The 27,113-nt window shown below is 44.2% G+C and overlaps 1 protein-coding gene across 1 annotated transcript in view; it reads right to left on the bottom strand.

Moving 5' to 3' along the window:
* The window catches only part of LOC124790129 (nitric oxide synthase, salivary gland-like), a 705,692-nt gene that overhangs the window by 385,122 nt on the left and 293,457 nt on the right, over positions 1-27,113 (bottom strand). Inside the window, 1 exon segment of the mRNA XM_047257705.1 lies at positions 12,602-12,764. Within this exon segment, the coding sequence (XP_047113661.1) occupies positions 12,602-12,764 (163 nt within the window).

Raw genomic sequence — 27,113 nt, 5'->3', positions numbered from 1 at the left:
AATGGTTCAGTTGATAGGACCCATCCTGAGGCATGAATTAAATAAGTGAAAGTGTGAGCGGTACAAACTGTAGAGGGAGATTTGGACTTGAATACAGTAAGCAGGTTCAAATGAGTTGCAGAAATTATTCGGAGCTGAAGACGCGCCGAGAGCGGCGTCAAACCAGTCTCCAGACGGATGACCACATCATCAATGGCGACGACATCAACAACAACATCGCTGTGACTGTGAGATGGGACAGCGGTAGATACGCGCGTGTTAGCACACCACGGGTTAACGATGAGAGCCTTTGTGCGGTCCAACATGGAAGTGGTTTTTAGGCGGTTCCCCACATTCTGTTTGAAAGAATTCGTAACTCGCTGCAGAGACGAGGACAGTATCGTCTGCAAGTATGGTGGACGGTTCATGGAACACCTTCTTCAACAGGTACGGATGTACAGTAAATTTTAAATTGTAAGCGATATTGTATTTTTTGTTAATGTAGGTCATGGATGAAGGTTGAGCCCAATGAGACGGGGACTTAACTGGAAATTTACAATTCAAATATGTCTGTAGTAAGCAGGAAAATATTTCGTGCCGAAGTCAGCGGATTTTCGTAGTCACATGTGCCCATGTATATTGGAATGGCTTTGCTTCTATTATCGTATATTTTCACCCGAGTCAGTTTTCGCTGCTAACTATGATTCACCCTGCATACCCCGTAGCGATATTACGGATGAAATTGATAAAATGACATCTCGTAGAAAAGTGTACAAAAAATGCGTTCTTTCCACACTCGACTTGTGAATGAAACGTGAAGAAATTTTAATGTATGATACAATAAAATGATCCATCACGTCAAGCACGAATGAAAAGTCCCAAGCCGCAATATTGATATACTTCTGTATATAAACAATTCCTGTCTTCACCCACGAAGATATGATCTGTTTCGTAACTACAGTTCTCCAAAACATCCATCTGTTGAGCAAGCCTATCTCCAACATACTATACTGAGTGCCCGTTCCGTATTTCACTTTAACGACGCAGCCACGCTACTACCAAACTCACTACCATTTCAGTCTCCTCTCTAGATATCCTTGTCCAAAATTATCGCTCCGTGCGCAGGAACACACGATCGCCACTAAAAGCACATCTGGATGCTATTGCTTTACTAAAACGCTTACAATACAGACTTAAATAGATCACTTTCCAAACCCCCAATATTCCATCGTCCCACCCATGACCCTCCTTATATAATTCCATTCAATCCTATTTTTTTCTTGGCACTAGTAAGAGAGATACTGAAGACGACTTCTAGTTGAATTACAGTAGTTCCTTCAGCCGGTCGCGGTGGTCTCGAGGTTCTAGGCGCGCAGTCCGGAACCGCGCGACTGCTACGGTCGCAGGTTCGAATCCTGCCTCGGGCATGGATGTGTGTGATGTCCTTAGGTTAGTTAGGTTTAAGTAGTTCTAAGTTCTAGGGGACTGATGACCACAGCTGTTAAGTCCCATAGTGCTCAGAGCCATTTGAACCGTTTGAACCTTCAGCGGTATCTTGTATAAAATTACCACTCCGTCGTAAGCAACCTTCATCCCTCACTCGTCCGATTGAGCCGATGTCATAAAAATATAACTGCGCGTAAAATGGTGAACCGCAAAACGTAGAAGTCATTGGACCTGATCTATGATAAAAGAAAGTCGTGTGTCTTACAGTGATACGCTCCTCGTAAAACTATGTCTGATAATTTAGCCACAAAACTGACCATCGCAAATTCTGCATTGCAGCTACGAACGTTCTAAAATATAGTCACTTTTCTGTTGTTCCTTAGTTGCTTCAAAATTCACAGAAATACATTCCGTCTTTGAAATTAAATGAAAGGCAATCCTCGTAAGGCAAAAAATAAACTGCCTTTCATTTAGTTGCAAAGACGGAAAGTACCTCCATGTATTAGTGAAATAATTCTTTGATTTCTCTTATTTATTCCATCATTTGGAGTGAGTCCTTGATACAGTGTGTTATCGGCGTGAATTAATTTTTTCCTTATGACAGACAACACAAAAATGGTTAAAATGGCTCTAAGCACTACGGGACTTAACATCTGACGTCATCAGTCCCCTAGACTTAGAACTACTTAAACCCAAATTAATCTAAGGAAATCACACACATCCATGCCCGAGGCAGGATTCGAACCTGCGGCCGTAGCAACAGCGTAGTTCAGGACTGAAGCGCCTAGAACCGCTCGGTTACAACGGCCGGCTACAGACAACACAATGTGAACATCGTTGTATCGCGTAAACACAGATGCGAAGCGTTTTGCAGTTGTGTATCTCTAGCTCTCTGTGTTTCCGACACGTTAGTGTTCTTCTTCGAGGCATAGCCTGAAACAAATACAGGGAGCTAAAAAAATTATCCAATATTTCAGGAGATGATAGTGTGCGTCAAAACAAGACGAAAATGTCTCATGAGCATGGATCCTACAAAGCATACGTTCTGACGTACGACACGTGTTCTTTGGAGGTGCTCTTGTGATATCATCCATGGCAATGCATTACTTGTCCTACTACAGACGAATACCCGTTAATTAACGTTAATTACAGTCCCTAGCATGGAATAATACGAGTTAAGAAGGCATCACGAACACGTGGTTGCGGATATGAGCCTCGTTGTTGTATTGGCGCTCCATGTCATACCAGGGTCAACAGCGAGCTGCAGTGCAGTGTCGCTGTAAACATTAGTTGCCACAGTGAACTGCAGTGAGTTGTCCGATTTACTCTGTGTGATTGTACTGTAGTCTTCTTACAGCTGTTTACGTTCGCGCATATTTCTCTTAACACCGGGCGCGTACCGTCATGTTTGCCTATTTACGGGTCACGTTTAATGTCATGCTCTTATGATGTTCGCGGTGCGGTGCATGTTTTCTGTCTTCCAGATACTCTGACACAATATAGCAATGGAGGCCTTATTCCTCAAGGGAAATGGCAGACTTGATTTACTGCTACGGTTTAGCAGATAATCTTAGACCCGGACTGAACTATTTCCAGCTTGTAGGGTACCATCCGTTAAAGCTGTTCAGCCGATTATCCCAGCTGCTTGCGAAAACAGTTTCCGTAGCACCCAACGAAGTGACGGTGGAAGGCCTCGTTCAGTTGGCACGCCTGAAATGGAGGAGGGTGTTCTAGGTGCAGTGGTCGACAATCCTGGAACCAGTGTGCGACGAATAGCAGCAGCTCAAGGTATTAGTCATCCTCTGGTCTGGGCGGTGCTTCATGAGCAATTGTATCCGTACCACGTTCAGCGCGTCCGGGGCCTTAGGATAGAAGACCATACTGCCACAGTGCAGTTCTGCCAATGGTTCTTGCGGCAGTGTGGTGCAGATTCACAATTTGCTTCTAAGATTTTGTTTGCTGATGAGGCAGGGTTTACATGAGACGGCATTGTTAATGTCCATAATCAGTGTGTGTAGGCCGATGAAACTCCTCATGCGTTTCAAGGAAAAAGGGGATCAAGATCGATTCCCAGTGTATGGGTAGGCGTTCTTCGCGATAGATTGCTAGGACAATACGTGCTACCACAGAGAATAACCAGGGCTCGTTATCACCTTATCATCGCTTTCTGAAGAACTTGCTGGAGGATGTGCCATGTCAGGACAGACTACAGATGTGGTTCATGTATGATGGCGCACCAGCACATTTGTTTGCTTCGACGCTGACCAGCAAATCTGAAAACTGGTGGAATGGCTGGGGACGTCCCACCTTGGCCTGTTCGATCCCCGAACCCAAACCCACTAAACTTCTGATTATGGGGACACATGAAGAAATTGTTCCACCGCACTCCAATAAGCGATGTGCAGACACAACACAATCGAGTCTTCGGTGCATCTCAGCACTTTCGGAACCAACCAGGGCAATTTCAAAGAGTGTGTGAGTCCTTACAAAGTAGAGAGACATGCACTTAGATGAACAAACATAATGTTGAGCACCTCCTCTGAACAAGAGGTCATATGTCAGAATATATTTTTTGTAGGACCTTAGTTACACGACATTTTCTTCTTGTTTTGAGCATACAATAATCCCCTGAATTGTTGGATGGTTTAACACCTAGTATAATTTCCTAGTATAATTTCGTATAATAAAACAATTCGTAGGTGTTTAAAATGAAGAAAATTAGTAACTTACTTCAGGTTTTTTGGTAACAGCGTCAAATGAACACAAAGTTGGTTCCGCTTACCCTTAGCCAAAAGAAAGCCTCCTACGACGCCAGCTTACAACGTCACCTGCAGTCTGTGTTGCCCCTGAAGCCTTCGTTATTACGATATTTTATTTTCCACTGCTGACAACATCAAAGACGTAGCAGTTGTGCCGTTGTAATTGCCCGGTATGCGTGTGTCACTGCAAATGAATCAAAATGGCTCTGAGCACTACGGGACTTAACATCTGAGGTCATCAGTCCCCTAGAACATAGAACTACTTAAACCTAACCTACCTATCACACACATCCATGCCCGAGGCAGGATTCGAACCTGCGACCGTAGCGGTCGCGCGGTTCCAGACTGAAGAGCAAATGAATCATCTGCAACATTTAAACATGAACGTCCCTAGAATGCAATTTCACGAAACGTTGGTACTGTAGTGTGTAATTTCTACCTTAGAACCTCACCGCCGGCCGTGGTGGCCGAGCGGTTGTAGGCACTTCAGCCCGGAACCGCGCGACTGCTACGGTCGCAGGCGCGAATCCTGCCTCGGGCATGGATGTGTGTGATGTCCTTAGGTTGGTTAGGTTTAAATAGTTCTAGGGGCATGATGACCTCAGATGTTAAGTCCCATAGTGCTCAGAGCAATTTGAACCATTTTGAAGAACCTGACCGGCACGTAGGGCAGTAGTTGGCAGCAGTGTGAGAGACAGAAACTTCCTTTTACTTCTCTTCATGGCTAGGTACACACATAACCTTTCTTTTTTTTACGTCTACGCCAACGTATATTTCGAATTACACATTCCATTCGCTTCCTTGTATAATTAATGATAAAAATCGGAACTTCAATGTTCGATGTTCACGTGTTAATATGATAATGATAGTTTCGTATCACTTAATGACCAGGTGCAAATCTTTCAATTGGACGCCAATGGTTCAAATGGTTCAAACGGCTCTGAGCACTATGGGACTCAACTGCTGTGGTCATCAGTCCCCTAGAACTTAGAACTACTTGAACCTAACTAACCTAAGGACATCACACACATCCATGCCCGAGGCAGGATTCGAACCTGCGACCGTGGCTTTCGCGCGGTTCCAAACTGTAACGCCTAGAACCGCTCGGCCACTCCGGCCGCCAATTGGACGCCAGTCCAGCGACTTGTGTGTCCCTAATCTACCCCAGTTGTCCAACTGGGGAAACAGGAATATACAGTTTAACGCCGAATCCGAACCACGTCTCGTTCCCGGCTACTTCTCGCATGACTGGAAGGTGAAGCCTATATTAAAGGCAGACTGAAAATTTGCGCGTTATGGCTATGATTCGATCCACCGACCTCTCGGTATCGAGGCACGCACTTTACCGTTATGCTATCAACGAAGTCCTATTAAATTGATGAAATAGTCCGAGTTCTATTATCCTTCAGTAATTTTGTATTCGCAATTGGAGAGCAGATACTTACAAGTGAACCTACCCAAAGATACGTTTCAATTTTGATCTGCTTTGAGTATATTGTAGTGTAGAGCAAAATAAGATACACAATTGTTCTCATTACGTGTTAGTTGCTAACCTTCCACCCCCATCAGCTGACGTGCTTTTGTAATAATGAAGTAAAAAAAAAAAGGGAAAAGGGACAATGCTGCTCACTTCGCAGTGTTTCAGAGAGTGTAGATGTGGATGTACTTGGGGCGTATACAGGGTGGTCCATTGTTCGTGACCGGGCCAAATATCTCAAGAAATATGCATCAAATGATAAGACTAGAAAGAACGAGACTCGTCTAGCTTGAAGGGGGAAACCAGATGGCGCTATGATTGGCCCGCTAGATGGCGCTGCCATAGGTCAAATGGATATAAACTGTGTTTTTTTTAATAGGAACCCTCATTTTTTATTACATATGCGTGTAGTACCTAAAGAAATATGAATGTTTTAGTTGGACCACTATTCTCGCTTTGTGGTAGATGACGCTGTAATAGTCACAAACACATGGCTCACAATTTTAGTCGAACACTTGGTAACAGGGAGGTTCTTTAAATTAAAATGCAGAACGTAGGACGTTTCAGTATTTTTTTTCGGTTCTTCCAATGTGACACATGTACCTTTGTGAACTTATAATTTCTGAGAACGCATGCTGTCACAGCGTGATTACCTGTAAACACCACATTAAAGCAATAAATGCTCAACATGATGTCCGTCAACCTCAATGCATTTGGCAATACGTGTAACGACATGCCTCTCAACAGCGAGTAGTTCGCCTTCCGTAATGTTCGCACATGCATTGACAATGCGCTGACGCATGTTGTCAGGCGTTGACGGTGGGTCAAAATAGCAAATATCCTTCAACTTTCCCCACAGAAAGAAATCCGGGGACGTCAGATCCGGTGAATCTGCGGGCCATCCAATCCACCCATCATGAAATATGCTATTCAATACCGCTTCAAGCGCACGTGAGCTACGTACCGGACATGCGTCATGTTGGAAATACATCGCCATTCTGTCATGCAGTGAAACATCTTGTAGTAACATCGGTAGAACATTACGTAGGAAATCAGCATACACTGCACCATTTAGATTGCCATCGATAAAACGGGGGCCAATTATCTTTCCTCCCATAATGCCGCACCATACATTAACCCGCCAAGGTCGCTGATGTTCCACTTGTCGCAGCCATCGTGCATTTTCCGTTGCCCAATAGTGCATATCATGCCGGTTTACGTGACCGCTGTTGGTGAATGACGCTTCGTCGCTAAATAGAACGCGTACAAAAGGCCTGTCATCGTCCCGTAATTTCTCTTGTGCCCAGTGGCAGAACTGTACCCGACGTTCAAAGTCGTCGCCATGGAGTTCCTGGTGCATAGAAATGTCGTACGGATGCAATCGATATTGATGTAGCATTCTCAACACCGACGTTTTTGAGATTCCCGACCGTCCGCAGTTTGTCTGCTACTGATTTGCGGATTAGCCGCGACAGCAGCTAAAACAGCTACTTGGGCATCATCATTTGTTGCAGGTCGTGGTTGACGTTTCGCATGTGGCAGAAAGCTTCCTGTTTCCTTAAATAACATAACTATCCGGCGAACGGTCCGGACACTGGGATGATGTCGCCCAGGATACCGAGCAGCATACATAGCACACGCCCCTTTGGGCATTTTGATCACAATAGCCAGACATCAACACGATATCGACCTTTTACGTAATTGGTAAACGGTCCATTTTGACACGGGTAATGTATCACGAGGCAAATACCGTCCGCACTTGCGGAATGTTACGTGATACCACGTACTTATACGTTTGTGACTATTAGAGGGCCATCTGTCACAAAGCGAAAAAAGTGGTCCAAGTAAAACATTCATATTTCTTTACGTACTACACGAATATGTAATAAAAATGGGGGTTCCTATAAAAAAAAACGCAGCTGATATCCATTCGACCTATGGCAGCGCCTTCTAGCGGGCCAACCATAGCGCCGTCTGATTTCCACCTTCAAGCTGGACGAGTTTCGTTCTTTGTAGTTTTTTCGTTTGACGCTTATTTCGTGAGATTGTAAGTAGGCTGTTTAGGTTTTTATGTTGGTAACGCCACGTAGCGCTCTGTATGAAAATCACTGACTGTGCTGTGTGCAGTCTGAGGCTGGTCAGCACTGTCGCAATATTTGCTATTGTAGTGTTTGGCAGTTGGCTGTTAACAGCGCGTAACGTTGCGCAGTTGGAGGTAAGCCGCCAGCAGTGGTGGATGTGGGAAGGGAGATGGAGTTTTGAGAGCGGATGATCTGGACGTGTGTCCATCAGAGAGAGTAAATTTGTAATACTGCATATCATGAACTGATATATATAATGACTTTTGGACACTATTAAGGTAAAAACATTGTTTGTTCTCTATGAAAATCTTTCATTTGCTAACTATGCCTATCAGAAGTTAGTGCCTTCAGTAGTTAGAATCTTTTATTTAGCTGGTAGTATTGGCGCTCGCTGTATTGCAGTAGTTTGAGTAACGAAGATTTTTGTGAGGTAAGTGACTCATGAAAGGTATAGGTTATTGTTAGTCAGGGCCATTCTTTTGTAGGGATTTTTGAAAGTTGCGCTAAAAATATTGTGTGTCAGTCCAAGCACAGTCATTTATAATTTTTCTAAGGGACGTTTCATATTTGGCCCGGTCACTGTCAATGGACCACCCCGTATAGCAAAGCTAAGAATTACGACACACAAACATGCATGCAAGACGCCCTTGTGCGCTATTCACATTCCTTCGTCCGAATAAAATTTCACCTTTCCTCTCTCTACTGACGCCGACTACTTGGGGCAGCTAAACTGTGCGGCGTTAAAGAACTGCTTCCGAAGCAGCGGCAGCGCGAAAGCGGTCTCTGAGCGCGGGTCGGCGTTAGTTATGCGCGCCACGGTGCCGCCGACGGCAACTGGTGCGTTGCGTAATTGGCCGCCGGCGAGCCGAGTGCACGTGAGCCCCAAGTGCGCGCGCGCCACAATCAGACGGTATTCACAGCCCGGCGAGCAGGAAGCGCGCGGCAAGTGCCGCCGCCTGCCTGACCCCTCTCGTTCCAGAGCTGTCGCTGTGGGTGGCGAGGCGGCCGGTTCCCTAGGCAACCGTCTCACTGTCGCCACGTCTCCGTCCTGGCACTGTCCACTAGCTGTCGGAACAACCTTGCTGGCCGTTAAAAGCTTAGTGCGACGGTGTGGCAACCGCACATCTTCTCCGCAACAGCGACTAGTAGTGTCGAGTTAGTGAATGGCGATAAATGATGGTTTCACAAACGATGTTATACACTACTGGCCATTACAATTGCTGCACCAAGAAAAAATGCAGATGATAAACCGGTATTCACTGGACAAATATATTATACTAGAACTGACGTGTGATTACATTTGCATGCAATTTGGGTTCATAGATACTGAGAAATCAGTACCCAGAACAACCAGCTCTGGCCGTAATAACGGCCTTGATACGCCTGGAGATTGAGTCCAACAGAGCTTGGATGGCGTGTACAGGTACAGCTGCCCATGCAGTTTCAACACGATGCCACAGTTCATCAAGAGTAGTGACTGGGGTATTGTGACGAGCCAGTTGCACGGCCACCATTCACCAGACGTTTTCAGTTGGTGACAGATCTGGAGAATGTGCTGGCCAGGGCAGCAGTTGAACATTTTTTGTATCCAGAAAGGCCCGTACAGGACCTGCAACATGCGGTCGTGCATTATTCTGCTGAAATGTAGGGTTTCGCAGGGATCGAATGAAGGGTAGAGCCACGGGGCGTAACACATCTGAAATGTAACGTCCACTGTTCCAAAATGCCGTCAACGCGAGCAAGAGGTGACCGAGACGTGTAACCAATGGCACCCCATAGCATCACACCGGGTGATACCCCAGTATGGCGATGACGAATACACGCATGCAATGTGCCTTCACCACGATGTCGCCAAACACGGATGCAACCGTCATGATGCTGTAAACAGAACCTGTATTCATCCGAAAAAATGACGTTTTGCCATTCGTGCACCCAGGTTCGTCGTTGAGTACACCATCGCTGGCGCTCCTGTCTGTGATGCAGCGTCAAGGGTAACCGCAGCCATGGTCCCCCAGCTGATAGTCCATGCTGCTGCAAACGTCGTCGAACTGTTCGTACAGATGGTTGTTGTCTTGCAAACGTCCCGATCTGTTTACTCAAGGATCGAGACGTGGCTGCACGATCTGTTACAGCCATGCGGATAAGATGCCAGTCATCTCGACTGCTAGTGATACGAGGCTGTTTGGATCCAGCGCGGCGTTCCGTATTACCCTCCTGATACCACCGATGCCATATTCTGCTAACAGTCATTGGATCTCGACCAACGCGAGCAGCAATTTCGCGATACGTTAAACCGCAATCGTGATAGGCTACAATCCGAACTTTATCAAAGTCGGAAACGTGATGGTACGCATTTCTCCTCCTTACACGAGGCATCACAACAGCGTTTAACCAGGCAACGCCGGTCAACTGCTGATTGTGTATGAGAAATCGGTTGGGAATTTTCCTCATGTGAGCACGATGTAGGTGTCGCCACCGGAGCCAACCTTGTGTGAATGCTCTGAAAAGCTAATCATTTCCATATCACCGCATCTTCTTCCTGTTGGTAAAATTTCGCGTCTGTAGCACGTCATGTTCGTGGTGTAGCAACTTTAATGGCCAGTAGTGTAAGTCAGTCCAATGAAAACGAGACATATGAACAAAAAGTAACTTAAATGTTTATTATTTCAAAAGTAATTGCGGTAGCTGTTAATACATTTATTTCAGTGTGAGACTATGAGGTCAACACTTTCATAGAAAAATGTTAGCCTTTTGCCTGTGGAAGCATGATTGTACTTCAAGCATATCGACGGCCACGAATGTCTTTGTTCAGGGCAACAAAAATATGGAAATCACGTGGGAAGAGATCGGGACTATATGAAGCATGCGTAAGGGGTTCCCTGTAAACTTCTGCAGCGTAGTCGAAACAACCCTGGCAACAGGTGTGGGGTATTATACCGCAACAGACTGAGGCTGTCCGCGTGGTTGGACTCCCAGCGCGCTTAAAATTTTGCAGTGTACACGTACCGCTGTGCATTAAATGTGGCTCCGTATTCCAGACAGCCTGACTGGTCATCATGTCTTTCCTGGAGCTTGCCTACCTGTTGTTTTGACTATGCTGCAGAAGTTCCGCTGGGAAGCCCTCCATTCATTCCCAATCCCTCCGCATGCGATTTTTAGTCGTTTGGAGCCCTGAAGACAGATATTCGTGGCCGTCAAATTGCTTGAGACGAACCGTGCACATCGTAAATTTGGCAGTAAATTTGGTATAGAATATTTTCTCGAGCAGTCTTCTGTGACAACTCTCTCGTGACTCGAGATGACGATAAAAGCCTCATCTGTTGTAAATGTTTGCGACCGACCTTTTACCTTTTTTACAGTGCGTTTGGTCTACGTACAGTAATTACAGGTGTAGGGTGGGATTTAATGTTGGACCGCGATGGCCGGGATGAGTTATTAACTGGGAACCATATTTGTTTTATAGCTCTTTGCCGAGAAATGCATAGACAAAAATGCTAGCTTGGCGATAACTGCTGAGTATCAGTCAGACGTTATCAACCGTGAAACAACACACAATGTGAGGAGCGTTGCTCCAGAATCGTTTCGGAGTCGCGACAGAACTGCCAACGGGGTTGCATCGGAGTTAGTTGTTTTGGGCTCGTACTCAGATTACGTTGCACTTCCGCCACTGGACAAACGGCCTAAAAACCCCATTTCTAAAACAGGTCACTTCAAACAGCTTTGGGGATGAGGAGACAATGAATACATACTCATGTAGGGCGCCAAGTTATCTTGACCTTGTCTGAGGCACACGTTTAAGTTTCACAGCTATTACTAGTGGAACAGAAGAAAAGTTGGAAATCTGTTGCACTAAATATGTATCTAAATGGTCACAGTACTGAAAAGTACACTCGAGGGGCATGAATGGGAAGCAGTGGTTGGGAAGGGAGTGAGACAGGGCTGGAGCCTATCCGCGTTGTTATTCAATCTGTATACTGAGCTAGCAGTAAAGGAAACAAAAGAAAAATTCGGAGTAGGAATTAAAATCCACGGAGAAGAAATTGTAATTCTGTCGCAGAAAGCAAAGGACCTGGAAGAGCAGCTGAACGGAATGGACAATGTCTTCAAAGGAGGATATAAGATGAATACCAACAAAACCAAAACGAGGATAATGGAATGTAGTCGAATTAAATCGGGTGATGCTGAGGGTATTAGATTAGGAAATGAGACGCTTAAAGTAGTAAATGAGTTTTGCTATTTGGGGAGCAAAATAACTGATGATGGTCGAAATAGAGAGGATATAAAATGTAGATTGGCAACGGCAAGGAAAGCGTTTCTGAAGAAAAACTTGTTAACAGCGTGTATAGACTTAAGAGCCAGGAAGTCGTTTCTGAAAGTATTTGCATGGAGTGTGGCCATGTATGGAAGTGAAACTTGGACGATAAATAGTTTGGACAAGAAGAGAATAGAAGCTTCCGAAATGTGGTGCTACATAAGAATGCTGAAGACTAGATGGGTAGATCTAACTAATGAGGAGGTATTGAATAGAATTGGGGAGAAGAGAAATTTATGGCACACCTTGACTAGAAGAAGGGATCGGTTTGTAGGATATGTTCTGAGGCATCAAGGGATCACCAATTTAGTATTGGAGGGTAGCGTGGAGGGTAAAAATCGTAGAGGTAGACCAAGAGATGAATACACTAAGCAGATTCAGAAGGATGTAGGTTGCAGTAGGTACTGTGAGATGTAGAAGCTTTCACAGGATAGAGTAGCATGGAGAGCTTCATTATCCCAGACTCTGGAATGAAGACCACAACAACAACAACAACAACAACAACTGAAAAAAAAAACGGTCGTATGAGGTAGGCGAGTGCACTGACCTGCAGCTTGGACCACTGGATGCGACCGATGCACCTGACGGAGTTCCTCCAGGCCAGCTTGGCGCCGTAGACGAGCTCCGTCTCGGTGAGTTGGTAGGTGCCCGTGGTCGCCACCTCCCGCTGAACCTGCTCCCAGCGCGACAGGTGCGCCTGGCTGTTGTGCCTGCGACATAGAGGGAGGGCTACGTCACTCACATCTCGTGGCTCATCGTGCACACACAAGGCTACTTGTGAAACCGAGATCGTAGTACGAACACAAGGTGCAGCATTAATAGTGTGTTGTTTGACACAGTCACGTCGATTAAATACACTACTGGCCATCAAAAATTGCTACACCAAGAAGAAATGAAGATGATAAACGGGTATTCATCGGACAAATATATTATACTAGAACTGACATGTGATTACATTTTCACGCAATTTGGGTGCATAGATCCTGAGAAATCGGTACCGAGAAAAACCACCTCTGGCCGTAATAACGGCCTTGATACGCCTGAGCATTGAGTCAAACAGAGCTTGGATTGCGTGTGCAGGTACAGCTGCCCATGCAGCTTCAACACTATACCACTGTTCATCAAGAGTAGTGACTGGCGTATTGTGACGACCCAGTTGCTCGGCCACCAGACGTTTTCGGTTGGTGAGAGATCTGGAGAATGTGTTGGCCAGAGCAGCAGTCCAACATTTTCTGTATCCAGAAAGGCCCGTACAGGACCTGCAACATGCGTTCGTGCATTACCCTGCTGAAATGTAGGGTTTCGCAGGGATCGAATGAAGGGTAGAACCACGGGTCGTAACTGATCTGAAATGTAAAGTCCACTGTTCAAAGTGCCGTCAGTGCGAACAAGAGGTGACAGAGACGTGTAACCAATGGCACCCCATACCATCACACCGGGCGATACGCCAGTATGGCGATTACGAATACACGCTTCCAATGTGCGTTCACCGCGATGTCACCAAACACTGATGAGCCCATCATGATGCTGTAAACAGAACCTGGATTCATCCGAAAAAATTACGTTTTGCCATTAGTGCACCCAGGTTCGTCGTCGAGTACACCATCGCAGGCGCTCCTGTCTGTGATGCGGCGTCAAGGGTAACCGCAGCCATGGTCTCCGAGCTGATAGTCAATGCTGCTGCAAACGTCGTCGAACTGTTCGTGTAGATGATTGTTGTTTTGCAAACGTCCCCATCTGTTGACTGAGGGATCGGAATGTGGCTGCACGATCCGTTACAGCCATGCGGATAAGATGTCTGTCATCTCGACTGCTAGTGATACGAGGTGATACGTTGGGATCCATCACGGCGTTCCGTATTACCCTCCTGAACCTATCGATTCCGTATTCTGCTAACAGTCATTGGATCTCGACCAACGCGAACAGCAATTTCGCGATACGATAAATCACAATGTCGATAGGCTACAGTCCGACCTTTGTCAAAATCGCAAACGTGATGGTACGCATTTATCCTCCTTACACGAAGAATCACAACAACGTTTCACCAGGCAACGCCGGTCAGCTGCTGTTTGTGTATGAGAAATCGGTTGGTAGCTTCCCTCACGTCAGCACGTTGTAGGTGTCGCCATCGGCGCCAACCTTGTGTGAATGCTCTGAAAAGTTTATCATTTGCATATCACAGCATCTTTTTCCTGTCGGTTAAATTTCGCGTCTGTAGCACGTCATGTTAGTGGTGTAGCAATTTTAATGTCCAGTAGTGTATCTAGGGGCAACGCTGCAAAGCTATGCGAAATTGAACTAGTACTATAGGGCAGTTTTAGGGAAGGTGAATGGCGATTTCTGTTTATTGGGTGAATTTTAGGAAGGCGTAGCTTATCTACAGAGTCCGCCAGAAATACGTGTACACTCTTCGTCAGGCTGTATCGAGATATGATATTGTTGTTCGATTTGAGTTACGAGTGTGTTGTAGTATGGTCTTTGGCTCAACAGATGTGGGATGTTAGTGCTTTCATCTCGGTGTTGAGAAAACAAGTTGGCTCGAGCACGCGTGAAACTCGAGCAAATGTATTGTGAAGTGATTTTCAAGTTTGACACTGCCGTTGAAGTGCAACGGCTGTGTAGGCGGGAGGTTGAATCAGAACTGCCAACCCGCCTAACAATTAAACGCATCAATTACAAGTTTTAATTGCATCGAACGATTTGTGATATTCACAAAGGAAGGTGAGGAAGACAGCGTCTGCTCTCGTGTTGGAAACGTTTGTTAATTCTCCACAACAGAAATCTGCTACGCAGTGTGCACGTGAAGTGGGGCTTAGCAGTACAAGTGTTGAAGAATTCTGAAAGCTGCAGAGTGGAAAGTTTGGATTCCACGATTAGTGCACGAGATTAATGATGACGATCCTGATCGCCGAACGCAATATTTCGAATTGTATCAACAAATGATAACTGATGACAAACAATTTGTGACAAAACACAATTTAAACTCAAGGCAACCATGAATCGGCATAACAGTGTGCACTGGGCACAGGAAAATCAGCATGTTTATACGGATAAAAAAAAAATGGTTCAAATGGCTCCGAGCACTAGGGGACTTGACATCTGAGGTCATCAGTTCCCTAGACTTAGAACTATTAGAACTACTTAAACCTAACTAACCTAAGGACAGCACACACATCCACGTCCGAGGCAGGATTCGAACTTCCGACCGTAACAGCAGTGCGGTTCCGGATTCAAGCACCTAGAACCGATCGGCCACGACGGCTGGATGTTTATATGGATAAAGCGGTCAATCTATCAGGGTTTCATGTGTGGTGTGGACTGTCTTCTAGGGGCTTAGTAGGACCAATTTTCTTTGATGCTGCTGTCACAGGAGAAGTGTACCTGGAAATGTTACGCACATGAGTTTTGCCAGGTATATGTGCGCTTTATGGAGCTGATGAAGAGGTCTACTACCAACAGGACGGTGTGCCTCCACACTGCCACCTAGCCGTGCGAGCTTTCCTGGATGACAATTTGCTGGGGCATTGGATTGGACGGAGAGGGCCCATTGAGTTCCCTCCACAGTCGCCAGATTTGACACCTGTGGACTTTTACTTGTGGCGAACTGTGAAAAATAACGTCTATCGACGTAAGCCACGCATGCTGGAGGAAGTTCGCCAGGAGATTACAGCGACATGTCCACCGATATCCACTAAAACATTGACTGACGTAGTTGCGGCGACCTCTCGTCGTTCTGTTATTTGTATAGCCGCCAATGGTGAACATTTTGAAAAAAAATGGCTCTGAGCACTATGGGACTTAACTACTTTGGTCATCAGTCCCCTAGAACTTAGAACTACTTAAACCTAACTAACCTAAAGACATCACACACATCCATGCCCGAGGCAGGATTCGAACCTGCGACCGTAGCAGTCGAGCGGCTCCGGACTGCGCGCCTAGAACCGCTAGACCACCGCGGCCGGCCCGAACATTTTGAACTTTTAAAGCAATCGTATGCTAAGCTGATGGTTGTACAACACATGTGATCAATTATTAAATGTAAAATAAACACATAAGTAATGCTTTTAGTTCATTAAAGTGTGTATACATTTTTCTGGTGGACTCTGCATAAAGTGCAAACCATTCGTGAATAATTGTCGAGTACTTGGGATTCCCACCATGTCGGATTAAAGGAATACATCGAAGCATTTCAGAAGCGGGGTGCTACAATTGTTACCGGTATGTGCGATCAATACGCGAGTATTAAAGAGATGCTTCATGAAATCAAATGGGAATACTTGAGGGGAAGACGGCGTTCTTTTCGCGAAAAACGACTGAGAAAGTTTAGATAAGCGGCATTTGAAGCCGATTGCCGAACTAGTCTAAAGGAACCAACGTGCATTTCGCGTAATGACCACGAAGAAATTAGGGCTGCAACGGAGGTATATAGTCAGTCTCTTTTTCTCACTCTATGTGCGAATGTAACAGGAGAGTAAATGACTAATTTTGGAACAATTTAGCCCCGCGATGCACCTTAGGGTGGCATGGGAAATATTTACGTAGATGCAGACGTAGAAGATGTCACCATGCATACAAATACTATTTTTTTGTTTACAGTGCCAGCTTACCCTACGTGGCTGCAAAAACAAGGGGGAAAATGGCGAAGGAACAAGAGTATCTGTAGATGGCCGTCGCTTTGGATTTAGGAAAGATAAAAGCAGAGGGGAGAGAGGGAGAGAGAGTACGGTGGGGGGGGGGGGGGAGGAGGGAGAGAGAGAGAGAGAGAGAGAGAGAGAGACAGGGAAGGTCAGACATGTTTAATATCGCCTACCGCTGCAATGGAGGTGACACGCGAGGAACAATATACGACTATGAAATTCTGCTTTCGTCTCAACAGATCTTCAGCTGAGGCCTATACAATATTACAGGAGGCGTATGGAGAGTCTGTTCTGGCCTATAGCACAGCTAGAAGATGATTTAAAATGTTTAAGGAGGGGAGACAATCAATTTCAAAGGAAAGTGGACCCGGTGCTCCAGTTACTGCTCTTACGGAAGAAAACATCAGCACTGCGAAACTTATCAACACTGCTGCTGTCATTGTGAGAGAGAATCGACGAATTACCTTGAGATCACTTTCTGAAATACTGAACATTTTATTGGGTACCACCCACACGTTGGTGACAGAAAAATTACACTTGACTCGTGTTTATGCGCAAGGGATTCCCGAGCAAAAGGACACCCGCGTGGAGGTCTGCATGCAGTTAAAGTTGATGTTAGAGGAAGATCCGGAGTTTCTTTCAAATGTAATCACTGCTGATGAAACTTGGCTCTATAATTTTGATCCTGAGAGCAAACAGCAAAGCTCAGTGTGGAAATCTAGTTCATCACCAACCCCCAAAAAGCAGAAGTGGTTGCTTCTGCTGGGAAAGTTATGATCATCTTATTCTTTGATATTCATGGAATGTTTTATAAGCATGTTGCACCTGCACACACACCAGCAACTGGACAATACTATAGGGATGTCCTGAAAACATTGCAAGTCCACAACAGGCGCGAAAGACCACATTTCCGTGAAGCAGGCTGGATGCTGCACCACGACAATGCGCGGCCGCATATTGCTAATGCTGTTGCTGAATATCCTGCAAAAATCAACGTGAAGTGCATCCGTCACCCTGCCTATAGTCCGGATTTAGCCCCATGGGACTTTTTTCTATTCCTCTAACATGAAGAAACGTCTTCATGGGAGGCATTACCAATAATCAGAAGAAGGCTGTGGAAGCGATTTTGAAGGACCTCTCAAAAAATATATTTGAAGACTGGCAGAAACGCTGGGACAAGTGCATCGCATTCATGGGAGACTACTTCGAGGAGGACTATCAAAATTATAAGGATTAGTAAAGGTATGTTTTTAAAAAAAAATTATGATCATTCTTTATTGTACAGCCTTCGTAATTATATTTGCCCATAAATAGCATAAGTGGCGTTTTGGTAATTAAACTAGACCGTAGTGCTAAAGTAGTGAAGCCAGCTACAAATGATGATTTTGCTACATCAAGTGCAATTGGTAAAGCTTCCTTGGATGTGTAGCTAGGAATAATACAACAGGTGTAAGCAGAACAATACAAATTTTAAGAACATTGTGCATGACCTAGATTAACTTATATATAAATTCTGTTTATTCCTCACACAAAAAATGCATAGTGTGAGGTACGAAAAATGCTAGCGCTATGAAGTGATAGCTTTCAATATGCAGTTTATTATATAACCTGTAGTACGTAACTTATATTTACAAATAAGTCGTTCTTGCAGCAGTAGCTAGCACGACAAGCCACTAGAAGGGGTAGGGCGACGCCAGAAACATAAGAGCTGCGCTCAGTGGTGGGACATTTTGGCAGACAGCTTATTTCAGAGGTAAGAGTGGTGGCAGCAGGGAGCCCTCGCGACCATTCATGCTGTGGTGAGCTCTTGTCGTCAGCGAGTCTGAGAGAGCCGTTTGAGGGTGACATACATTACTCATGGATCTAGTCTGTTCTGAGATCTTCACACTGGCTTGCAATGCTGCCATAAGTAACATATATGTGTCATAACAACGGACCAGAAGTTTAAACTTTAGTACTTCACTGTGGGCTTCATCAATGTATTATCTCAGATTAACCTCCCCACATTCAGACTAGTTTCCAGTGGCGATTCCGGACGCAGTAGCTCACCCTGGTAGGCTTCTACTTCGGCGGGTGCATAGCCACCTCCTAGACCTCGAAGCAGAGCAGAAGGTCCACGTGGAACTGTACAGTCCTAGGAATCTACCTGGGTTAAACAGTGAAATCACGTTTAACAGGTCGCTAAGGAATCGTGAGCAGTATTAGAAGCGAGGAAGCCAGAACCATAGTAAAGTGGCGTAGTCTCCTGACCCTCATTTATTACATATTCCGTACTCACAATCGTATTCTGCACACCAAGACGCTTCATTCGAACCCAAACTCGATAAGGTAGAGTCAATTTTGTATGAATTCAAGTAAGCGATATGCAAATCTAATAAGTAAATCGCAAGTGCACAATGAGGTTAAAAAAGTCGAGGCTGGTGTACACAACATGACGGCCACAGGAATTTTCGTTCTAAAGAGCCAACAAGCCCGCTGGGAGGCCCATCCCTTCAGAGGAGTGTGTGAACAGACCTACTTTGGCCGGAACGACAGCCCAGAGAAAGGACAGCTTTTACCAGAACGAAGGGATAATGACCCCCGTGTTTGACTTAAAATCAAATTCCGCTACATTGTGTGAGAGTGCCCAGAAGATGCCTTTTTTGCGGGACAAACTGTGTAGTTATGGAGTTCTCACAGAAGGACAGTATACACCTAATGGAGATGCTACGTACATCTGCCTTGGTCGATGAAACGTCATTGTCCTGTTTAAAAGAGCAACGCTGATTGACGGAATATTTCTGACGCAAAGAGCCAGAGGAGTGAGGAAAGACAGCAAATGATATACCCTTGCAATTTTGTCGCTCTTGGAGCGGGAACACGTAATGAGAGTGAGTGCGCTCATACATGTATGCAAAGAGCGAAGAACAAAGTCTCTCATCAGTACTTTACTGGGAGAGCACCTCTGTCATTAGCGAATCGGAGTGATTATATTGAGTCGCTGTTCACTGTGATGGCCGCTACACTTATTGTGCGGTGTGGACCGGTTATCTGACCAGTGTGCCACGCCAATAGTTAGACTAGGGGTGGATAGGAGTCCTTGACTTCATCAAGGGGTAGGGAGAGTTCGATTGGCGAAGGTCAATCCAGACAGAAAGAGATAGTTGTGTTATTTGTCAGCAGCGAGCGATGCAGGCACCAGTCGTTGCAGCTCACGGTATTGTGCGCTACAGCGTATGCCAGCCCCATCTGTCCTCTACAACAATACACTCCATTACATTTCTCACGTGACAGCCTTGACTGTACCTGCAAAAGTTATTCAAGTTGTGTAGGCGCGGCTCTCAGCCATTCTGGCGAGTAATTAACATTCTTAAAGTAAAGGGAGAAAAGAACCTTTGCATACTTTGTGAAATAATAGCATTCCTATCCATAAGAGGCAATCTACTGTTCCGAAAAGAGCCCAGGAATTTATTAATTTATAAGAAAAAGTTTCACCTGATTTCTCAGAATATTTTTGCAATAAATAATATTTTTCGTTCGTTTAATGTTTTTTCTTACACTAACTAGCAATTCTCCAGTGCCCGAGTATTCCACTAGTTACATAAGAATACAGAATATTTTTGTGTCTTTTCCTGACAGCAGATGACTCCAGAAGATATTTGTTGCTGAATGTTTTTCAAGCAGTTCTTGTTGGTACATTATGAGTATCTGTCTGACTTCTGTAGTAGTGTGAGGTGCAAATTGTTTCTTGCAGGAGCCAAAGGATACTTGTTGGATCAATCCATTGTGCAACTTGACAAAATAAAACCCACACACTCACAGACCATCGTCACTTGACAACCAAACAACTATTGAAGTTAGTTTGTAGAGCCTATGAGTCTGGAGACATACTATCAAAATTTCAGATAAATATCATCCTTGAAATTGCGAAAATAAAAAAGGCAGATAAGAAGTATCGATACAATCAGCTTTTAAAGTTATGCATCCACGTTCCTGACCAGAATAACAGACAAGAGATTGGAAAAGTAGTTAAGGATCTGTTAGATGCAGGTAAAGGGGGTCGCAGCGATTGCAAACAGAAGAAAAATCAACACAGAATAAGATTTGTCGACACAGAAAAAAGTTTTTGCAATGTAAGCTGGGGCAAAATATTAGTAATTCTCAGTAGGAGAAGTGTAAGCTACAGGAAAAGACTGGTAGTATGCAACATGTACAAGAGCCAAGAGGGAAAAATAGAACTGGAAAACCAAGAACGAAGTACTTGGATTATGAAGGGTTGTAATTTCTTTCTTCTCCTCTTCGAGCTACAAATTAAAAAATAAATTTTGAAGTTTCAGGAGACGAGCTGAAATTCGATGTTTAAGGGCGTCAAAGATAAGAATTACTGATGGCATCTCAGTGTTCAGTGAAAGTCAAGACTATCAACCCAGTGTAAACCAAAGACAGTCTACAGTTTTGAAAAGTAGCAGAAAAGAGAAGGCGACAAACGTAACGTCAAGTTTCTAGACCACAGATTGACGTAACCGTATTCTGCTACTTTAGAAGCAAAGCAACGCTCGACGACCAATGCGATGAGGACATGAGAAGCAGTCGGCCAGAGGCAGAGAGAGCGTTCCATGTCAGTAAAAGTATCAGAGGTCTTCAGAAAGAAATGAGCTGATAAATGAAAGGTATCTCCGCAGAATGTAGACGGTAGAAAATGCGTAGAATTATGTATTTCTTTAAAACGAGAGATCTACCAAACAGTTACACTTGTATGAATTTTATTAAATGAGAAATTTAGAATCTTTTTATCTCCAAAGCAATGCTCTGTACAAGACGTGAAATTTGTCTTTGCAACGCATTTAAAAATCACCGGTATAACATCGCTAAAAGTAAAAGGAATTTCCTCAAAGTTTCAGCTGACTTTCGAACCGCAATTTCGTGAAATATTTCATGATTGTACGAGGTAGATCTCATAACGGACACAGAGTGCATAATGAATAAATTTTTTTACGTTATACCAGTGAGTTTAAAATAGATATCGAGGAGAGTTTTAACGCATTCGAAAGAGCGATGACAATGGAACTATCAAGCTTCAAAACCAGTCTATTACCAACTTTCTTTGTGGATTTACCTTCCCTAAACGAAGACTTTCGCAGTTGCGAAATCAATAGTCTGCCACCATGAGGAAATGCATCAACTAGAACAACACACATATTTTATGCTGTAAAACGTAATTCTAGAAACTATAAACGAACAAAATGATATCGGGTCCCGAAAATTAGTCGCCGATCCAACGAAACCAAACCTCGTACATGTGAAAAAATTACGCATGATGCTCTAGAACGCTTAGAATCTTTGAAACAACAGACCCAGTGTTAAGGAGTGGATGGGAAACGCACGAGCGGCAACTGGTCCGCCTTTTAAGTAACTCGGAGGAGGACTGAAATCAAGGGTCCTGGGTGACAATGTCGTCCGCCTCCTTTGTCTAGAGAACACAATAAACTCTGGAGAGGTCTCTCATTTTCGCCTTCTTTTCATGTTGCCAGCGAAACCCTCCCTCACTGCTTTATACGTTAGCGAATCTTCCTCTGCACCATTTACGTCTGTGGTACTACACATTGCCACAGCCGTCAAGTAAGAGCAACGGACGACTCCTGGGCGAGTTTCTTGGTACTCCAAATTTTTCCTTTCTATACTCTGCTTGCATATTTGTGCGTGAACCTTGGAGCTGAACTACGAATACGTTAAAGGATCTTTATGGCAATGCACAAATAATAGCTGAAAGAAAACGGGAATAGTCGTTCTTGCGAAATCAGACTAACACATTTCAGGAAACGGGTAAATATACACTATGTGATCAAAAGTATCCGGACACCCCCAAAAACATACGTTTTTCATATTAGGTGCATTGTGCTGCCACCTACTGCCAGGTACTCCATATTAGTGACCTCAGTAGTCATTAGACATCGTGAGAGAGCAGAGTGGGGCCTCAGCGGAACTCAACAGTTTCCGATGTCATATTGAAATGGAAACGTGAAAGGGCACGTACAGAACAAAAGCGTACAGGCCGACGTCGTCTATTGACTGACAGAGATCGCCGACAATTCAAGAGGGTCGTAATGTGTAATAGACAGACATCTATCCACACCATCACACAGGAATTCCGAACTGCATCAGGATACACTGCAAGTGTTACAACAGTTAGGCGGCAGGTGAGAAAACTTGGATTTCATTCTCGAGAGGCTGCTCGTAAGCCACACATCACGCTGGTAAATGCCAAACTTATAGTAAGGAGCGTAAACATTGGCCAATTGAACAGTGGAAAAATGTTGTGTGGAGGACGAGGACTGTCTACCGAGACAGTGTGGCAATCCAATGGCAGGTTGTGGGTATGGCGAATGCCCGATGAACGTCATCTGCCAGTGTGTGTAGTGCCAACAGTAAAATTCGAAGGCGGTAGTGTTATGGTGTCGTCGTATTTTTCATAGAAAGGGCTTACATGACTTGTTGTTTTGTGTGACACTATCACAGCACAGGCCTACATTGATGTTTTAAGTACCTTCTTGCTCTCCAATGTTGAAGAGCAACTCGGGGATGGCGATTGCATCTTTCAACACGATCGAGCACCTGATCATAATGCACGGCCTATGGCGGAGTGGTTACGCGACAATGACATCCCTATAATGGACTGACGTGCACAGAGTCCTGACCAGAATCCAACAGAACACGTTTGGGATGTTTTGGAATGCAGACTTCGTGCCCGGCATCACCGCCCGACATCGATACCTCTCCTCAGTGCAGCACTCTGTGAAGAATTGGCTGCCATTCCCCAAGAAACCTTCCACCATGTGATTGAACGTATGCATGCGGGAGTGGAAGCTGTCATCAAGGCTAAGGGTGGGTCAACACCATTCCGGCATTACCAATGGAGGACGCCACGAACTTGTAAGTCATTTTCAACCATGTGTCCGGATACTTGTGATCACATAGTGTATTTGAATTTATTCTTTTCTGCTTAGAGTTTTTCCGCAATATATGCTTTCTTAAATCAGTGGAGCTTCAGTAGATGGTAATATTAGTAAGTACTGGGTCACTATCACGCCTTGTGTGTTCAAAGTTAATTCTCCCCACTAATATAACTTCGGCGTCTTTTGACATTATGTCGATGACATACCATAAAATGACACTTTCCGGATCAAATCACTGGCTTTAGGACTGGAGTGGAGAACTTGTATCAACTAGAAAGTATCCAGAATGAATTTGCACTCTGTAGCGGAGTGTGCAGTGATTTCAATCTGCTACGAAGTTTCACATAGAAAGTACGTTATTCCCAACTACCTTGAGTGGTTAAATAAATTTTGAAGTGTTACGGGACGATTATTGTACCAGGAAAATGATAAATTAATGAGTAAATGTGGAAATATGGGTTTAGTTAAGTCAACTGAAAAAAGGAAGACAACCTTTGCGAGAACGAGACACTGAAGGTAGTAGACGAATTTTGGTATATGCAGTAAAATAACTGATGATGACTGAAGAGGAGAAGATATAAAATGTTGACTGTCAACGGCAAGAAAAGCGTTTCTAAGGAAGAGAAATTTGTTAACAGCGAATATAAATTTAACTTCTCGGAAGTCTTTTCTGAAGTAATTTGTCTGGACTGTAGCCATGTATGGAAGTGAATTGTGTGTGAGAAACAGTTTAGACAAAAAATAGTATAGCAGGTCTTGAAATGTGGTGCTGTGGAAGAATGGTCACTATGAGATGATTAGATCGTGTGCCGGCCGGAGTGGCCGAGCGGTTCTAGGAGCTACAGTCTGGAACCGCGCGACAGCTACGGTCGCAGGTTCGAATCCTGCCTAGGGCATGGATGTGTGTGATGTCCCTAGGTTAGTAAGGTTTAGGTAGCTCTAAGTTCTAGGGGAGTGATGACCTCAGATGTTGAGTCTCATAGTGCTCAGAGCCATTTTTGATTAGATAGTGTAAATAATGATAAGGTACTGAACAGAATTGGGAAGAAAAGAAATTTGTGGGACAACTTGATTAGAAGAAGGGATCGGTTGACAGGACACGTTTTACGACATCAAGGGATCAACAATTTAGTATTGGAGCGAAGGGGGGAGGGTAAAACACATAGAGGGATACCAGGCCATGAATACAGTAAGCAGATTCAAAAGGATGTCGGTTGCAGTAGTTGTTCGGACAGGCTACCACAGGATAGAGTTGCATGGAGAGCTACATGAAGGCAATCTTTGGACTGAAGATCACAACAACAGCCTTCAAATGTAAAGAACGAAAGTCAGTATTTTTACTTACCAAGCCTAATAGGATACAAATTGTAGAGTATCTGAGTAGTCTGCATCAAATATTCAGAGAGAGAGGGAAGATGTGAAGCAAAAATGGAAAAAAAAATCAAAAGCATCTTTCTATACGCCATAGAAAGTAAGTTCCGTGCGAGGTGTTTAGGGATGGGAAAACCATGTTAGAAAACTGCTATGTTAACAATGAGATCATCTCTGATTCAAGATAAGTCAAAACCTAGGTGACAAAGAGAGTCTGAACGAAGCTAAAATCAGCGTCAGGAGGGCATGCTTCTTTCGCAAATTATCCTCAGGATAATGCCTCTGTTCGCTGGTATGAGCAGTGAACAGAGGCGCGGGTGTGGGACACAGCCTTTCGTACCGCTTACTCATGAAACATTTGTGCATGCCCTGGCTGCTCATCCCAGTTACCGCTGTCCAGAACTGAATAGCGGTTTCAGTTGCTACAGTGTGGCACGTATAACCGCAACTAGAATCCGTGATATTTGACGGCGTACCCCACCCTCAAAATGTTACGCATAACAGTTTGGTGATGATTGTTTTGTCTGACAGGTTGTAATGGTTCTCGATACCAGTAATATCGTACTACTTTCCTGCGAAGTAACAGACATATTTTTGTGACAATATTCACATTTGGTTTTATTAATGTACAGGTACTCCGATGTATCGATATATTACAGTGATATGTTTCTTGTGTGTATTCATTTCTGTAAGACTGTCATAATCTTTGACTTACTTGTAACGGTTTTGGCGCGAATGCGCACAGAACAGTCTTTGTTTCACTTTGCAGAAGTTAAGTTGTTATTTCGCTTTGTAAAAGAACAGTCAGTTCTTGTGTTTGGTTAATCTGTAAATTAAATATATGAAGATTGATACAAAACTGTTTTTTTGATGATGTGACAATTAAGAATAAGTATAAGTGAATTTACAAGAAGTTTAATAAAAATGTGGATCGTGAACACCAAGTCAAAAATTATTTCTACCATACCACTGTTCTTATCTGGGATTGTTTGATCATTAAGAATTTCCTGAAAAACGCATTTGTTAGGTCTTCAAATATTGCTAAAATACATATCTGGACCTTCTAGCAGTCAAAGTGGAATCACCCTAGAATCAACAAGATGAGCCATAACAACTTCGAGGAAATCTACGTGGGAATCCATTGAAGATAAGTGCCAAAATTAACGACATTTTTACAGTGACTTCATTATTTCCATTCTGACGATACCATTCACAGCCAATAACTTTGTTGTTGCCCGATAAAGCGAACATATGCTGCGTGAGCAACATTATTAATCTGATTTCTAACCTATTTTGCAAGTGGTGGTATTGTTAGAAGGTTCAATCTTGACACTGTGACACGTGAAATTTAAAGCTCCTGCACAGCGCTGATGGTGGAGTGTCTCAAGGCTACGATCTGGCCGTGTTCAAATATGCTGATAATGCTTCTGGGCATGCCTCGGGCATGGATGTGTGTGATATCCTTAGGTTAGTTAGGTTTAAGTAGTTCTAAGTCCTAGTGGACTGATGACCTCAGATGTTAAGTCCCACAGTGCTCAGAGCCATATGAACCATTTGAACTACTGCAGTCAAGACAAACAAAACTAACCACATATAGAAATCCAGGCAGTTGTCAAATTCAATGTATGTGATGAATTCTATATAGGTCAGACAGGTCGGAATTCCAGTTCAAATGGTTCAAATGGCTCTGAGCACTATGGGACTTAACAGCTGTGGTCATCAGTCCCCTAGAACTTAGAACTACTTAAACCTAACTAACCTAAGGACATCACACACATCCATGCCCGAGGCAGGATTCGAACCTACGACCGTAGCAGTCGCGCGGTTCCGGACTGCGCGCCTAGAACCGCGAGACCACCGCGGCCGGCGGAATTCCAGTATTCGATACTGAGAACACATTAGAGAGTACGATAGTAACTATAAATTTTCTTCCAGTAAATGAAGACAGAACGACGGCACACAGCGTAAGATAAAGCACAAGATTTAACATATTGGACAAAAAGGGTTCAAATGGTTCAAATGGCTCTGAGCACTGTGGGACTTAACTTCTAAGGTCATCAGTCCCCTAGAACTTAGAACTACGTAAACCTAACTAACCTAAGGACATCACACACATCCA

This window comes from Schistocerca piceifrons, chromosome 1 (genome assembly GCF_021461385.2).
Source record: "Schistocerca piceifrons isolate TAMUIC-IGC-003096 chromosome 1, iqSchPice1.1, whole genome shotgun sequence".
Lineage (NCBI taxonomy): Eukaryota > Metazoa > Arthropoda > Insecta > Orthoptera > Acrididae > Schistocerca > Schistocerca piceifrons.
The sequence above is the reverse complement of the archived record's forward strand: the minus strand, read 5'-3'. Positions and strand labels throughout refer to the sequence as shown.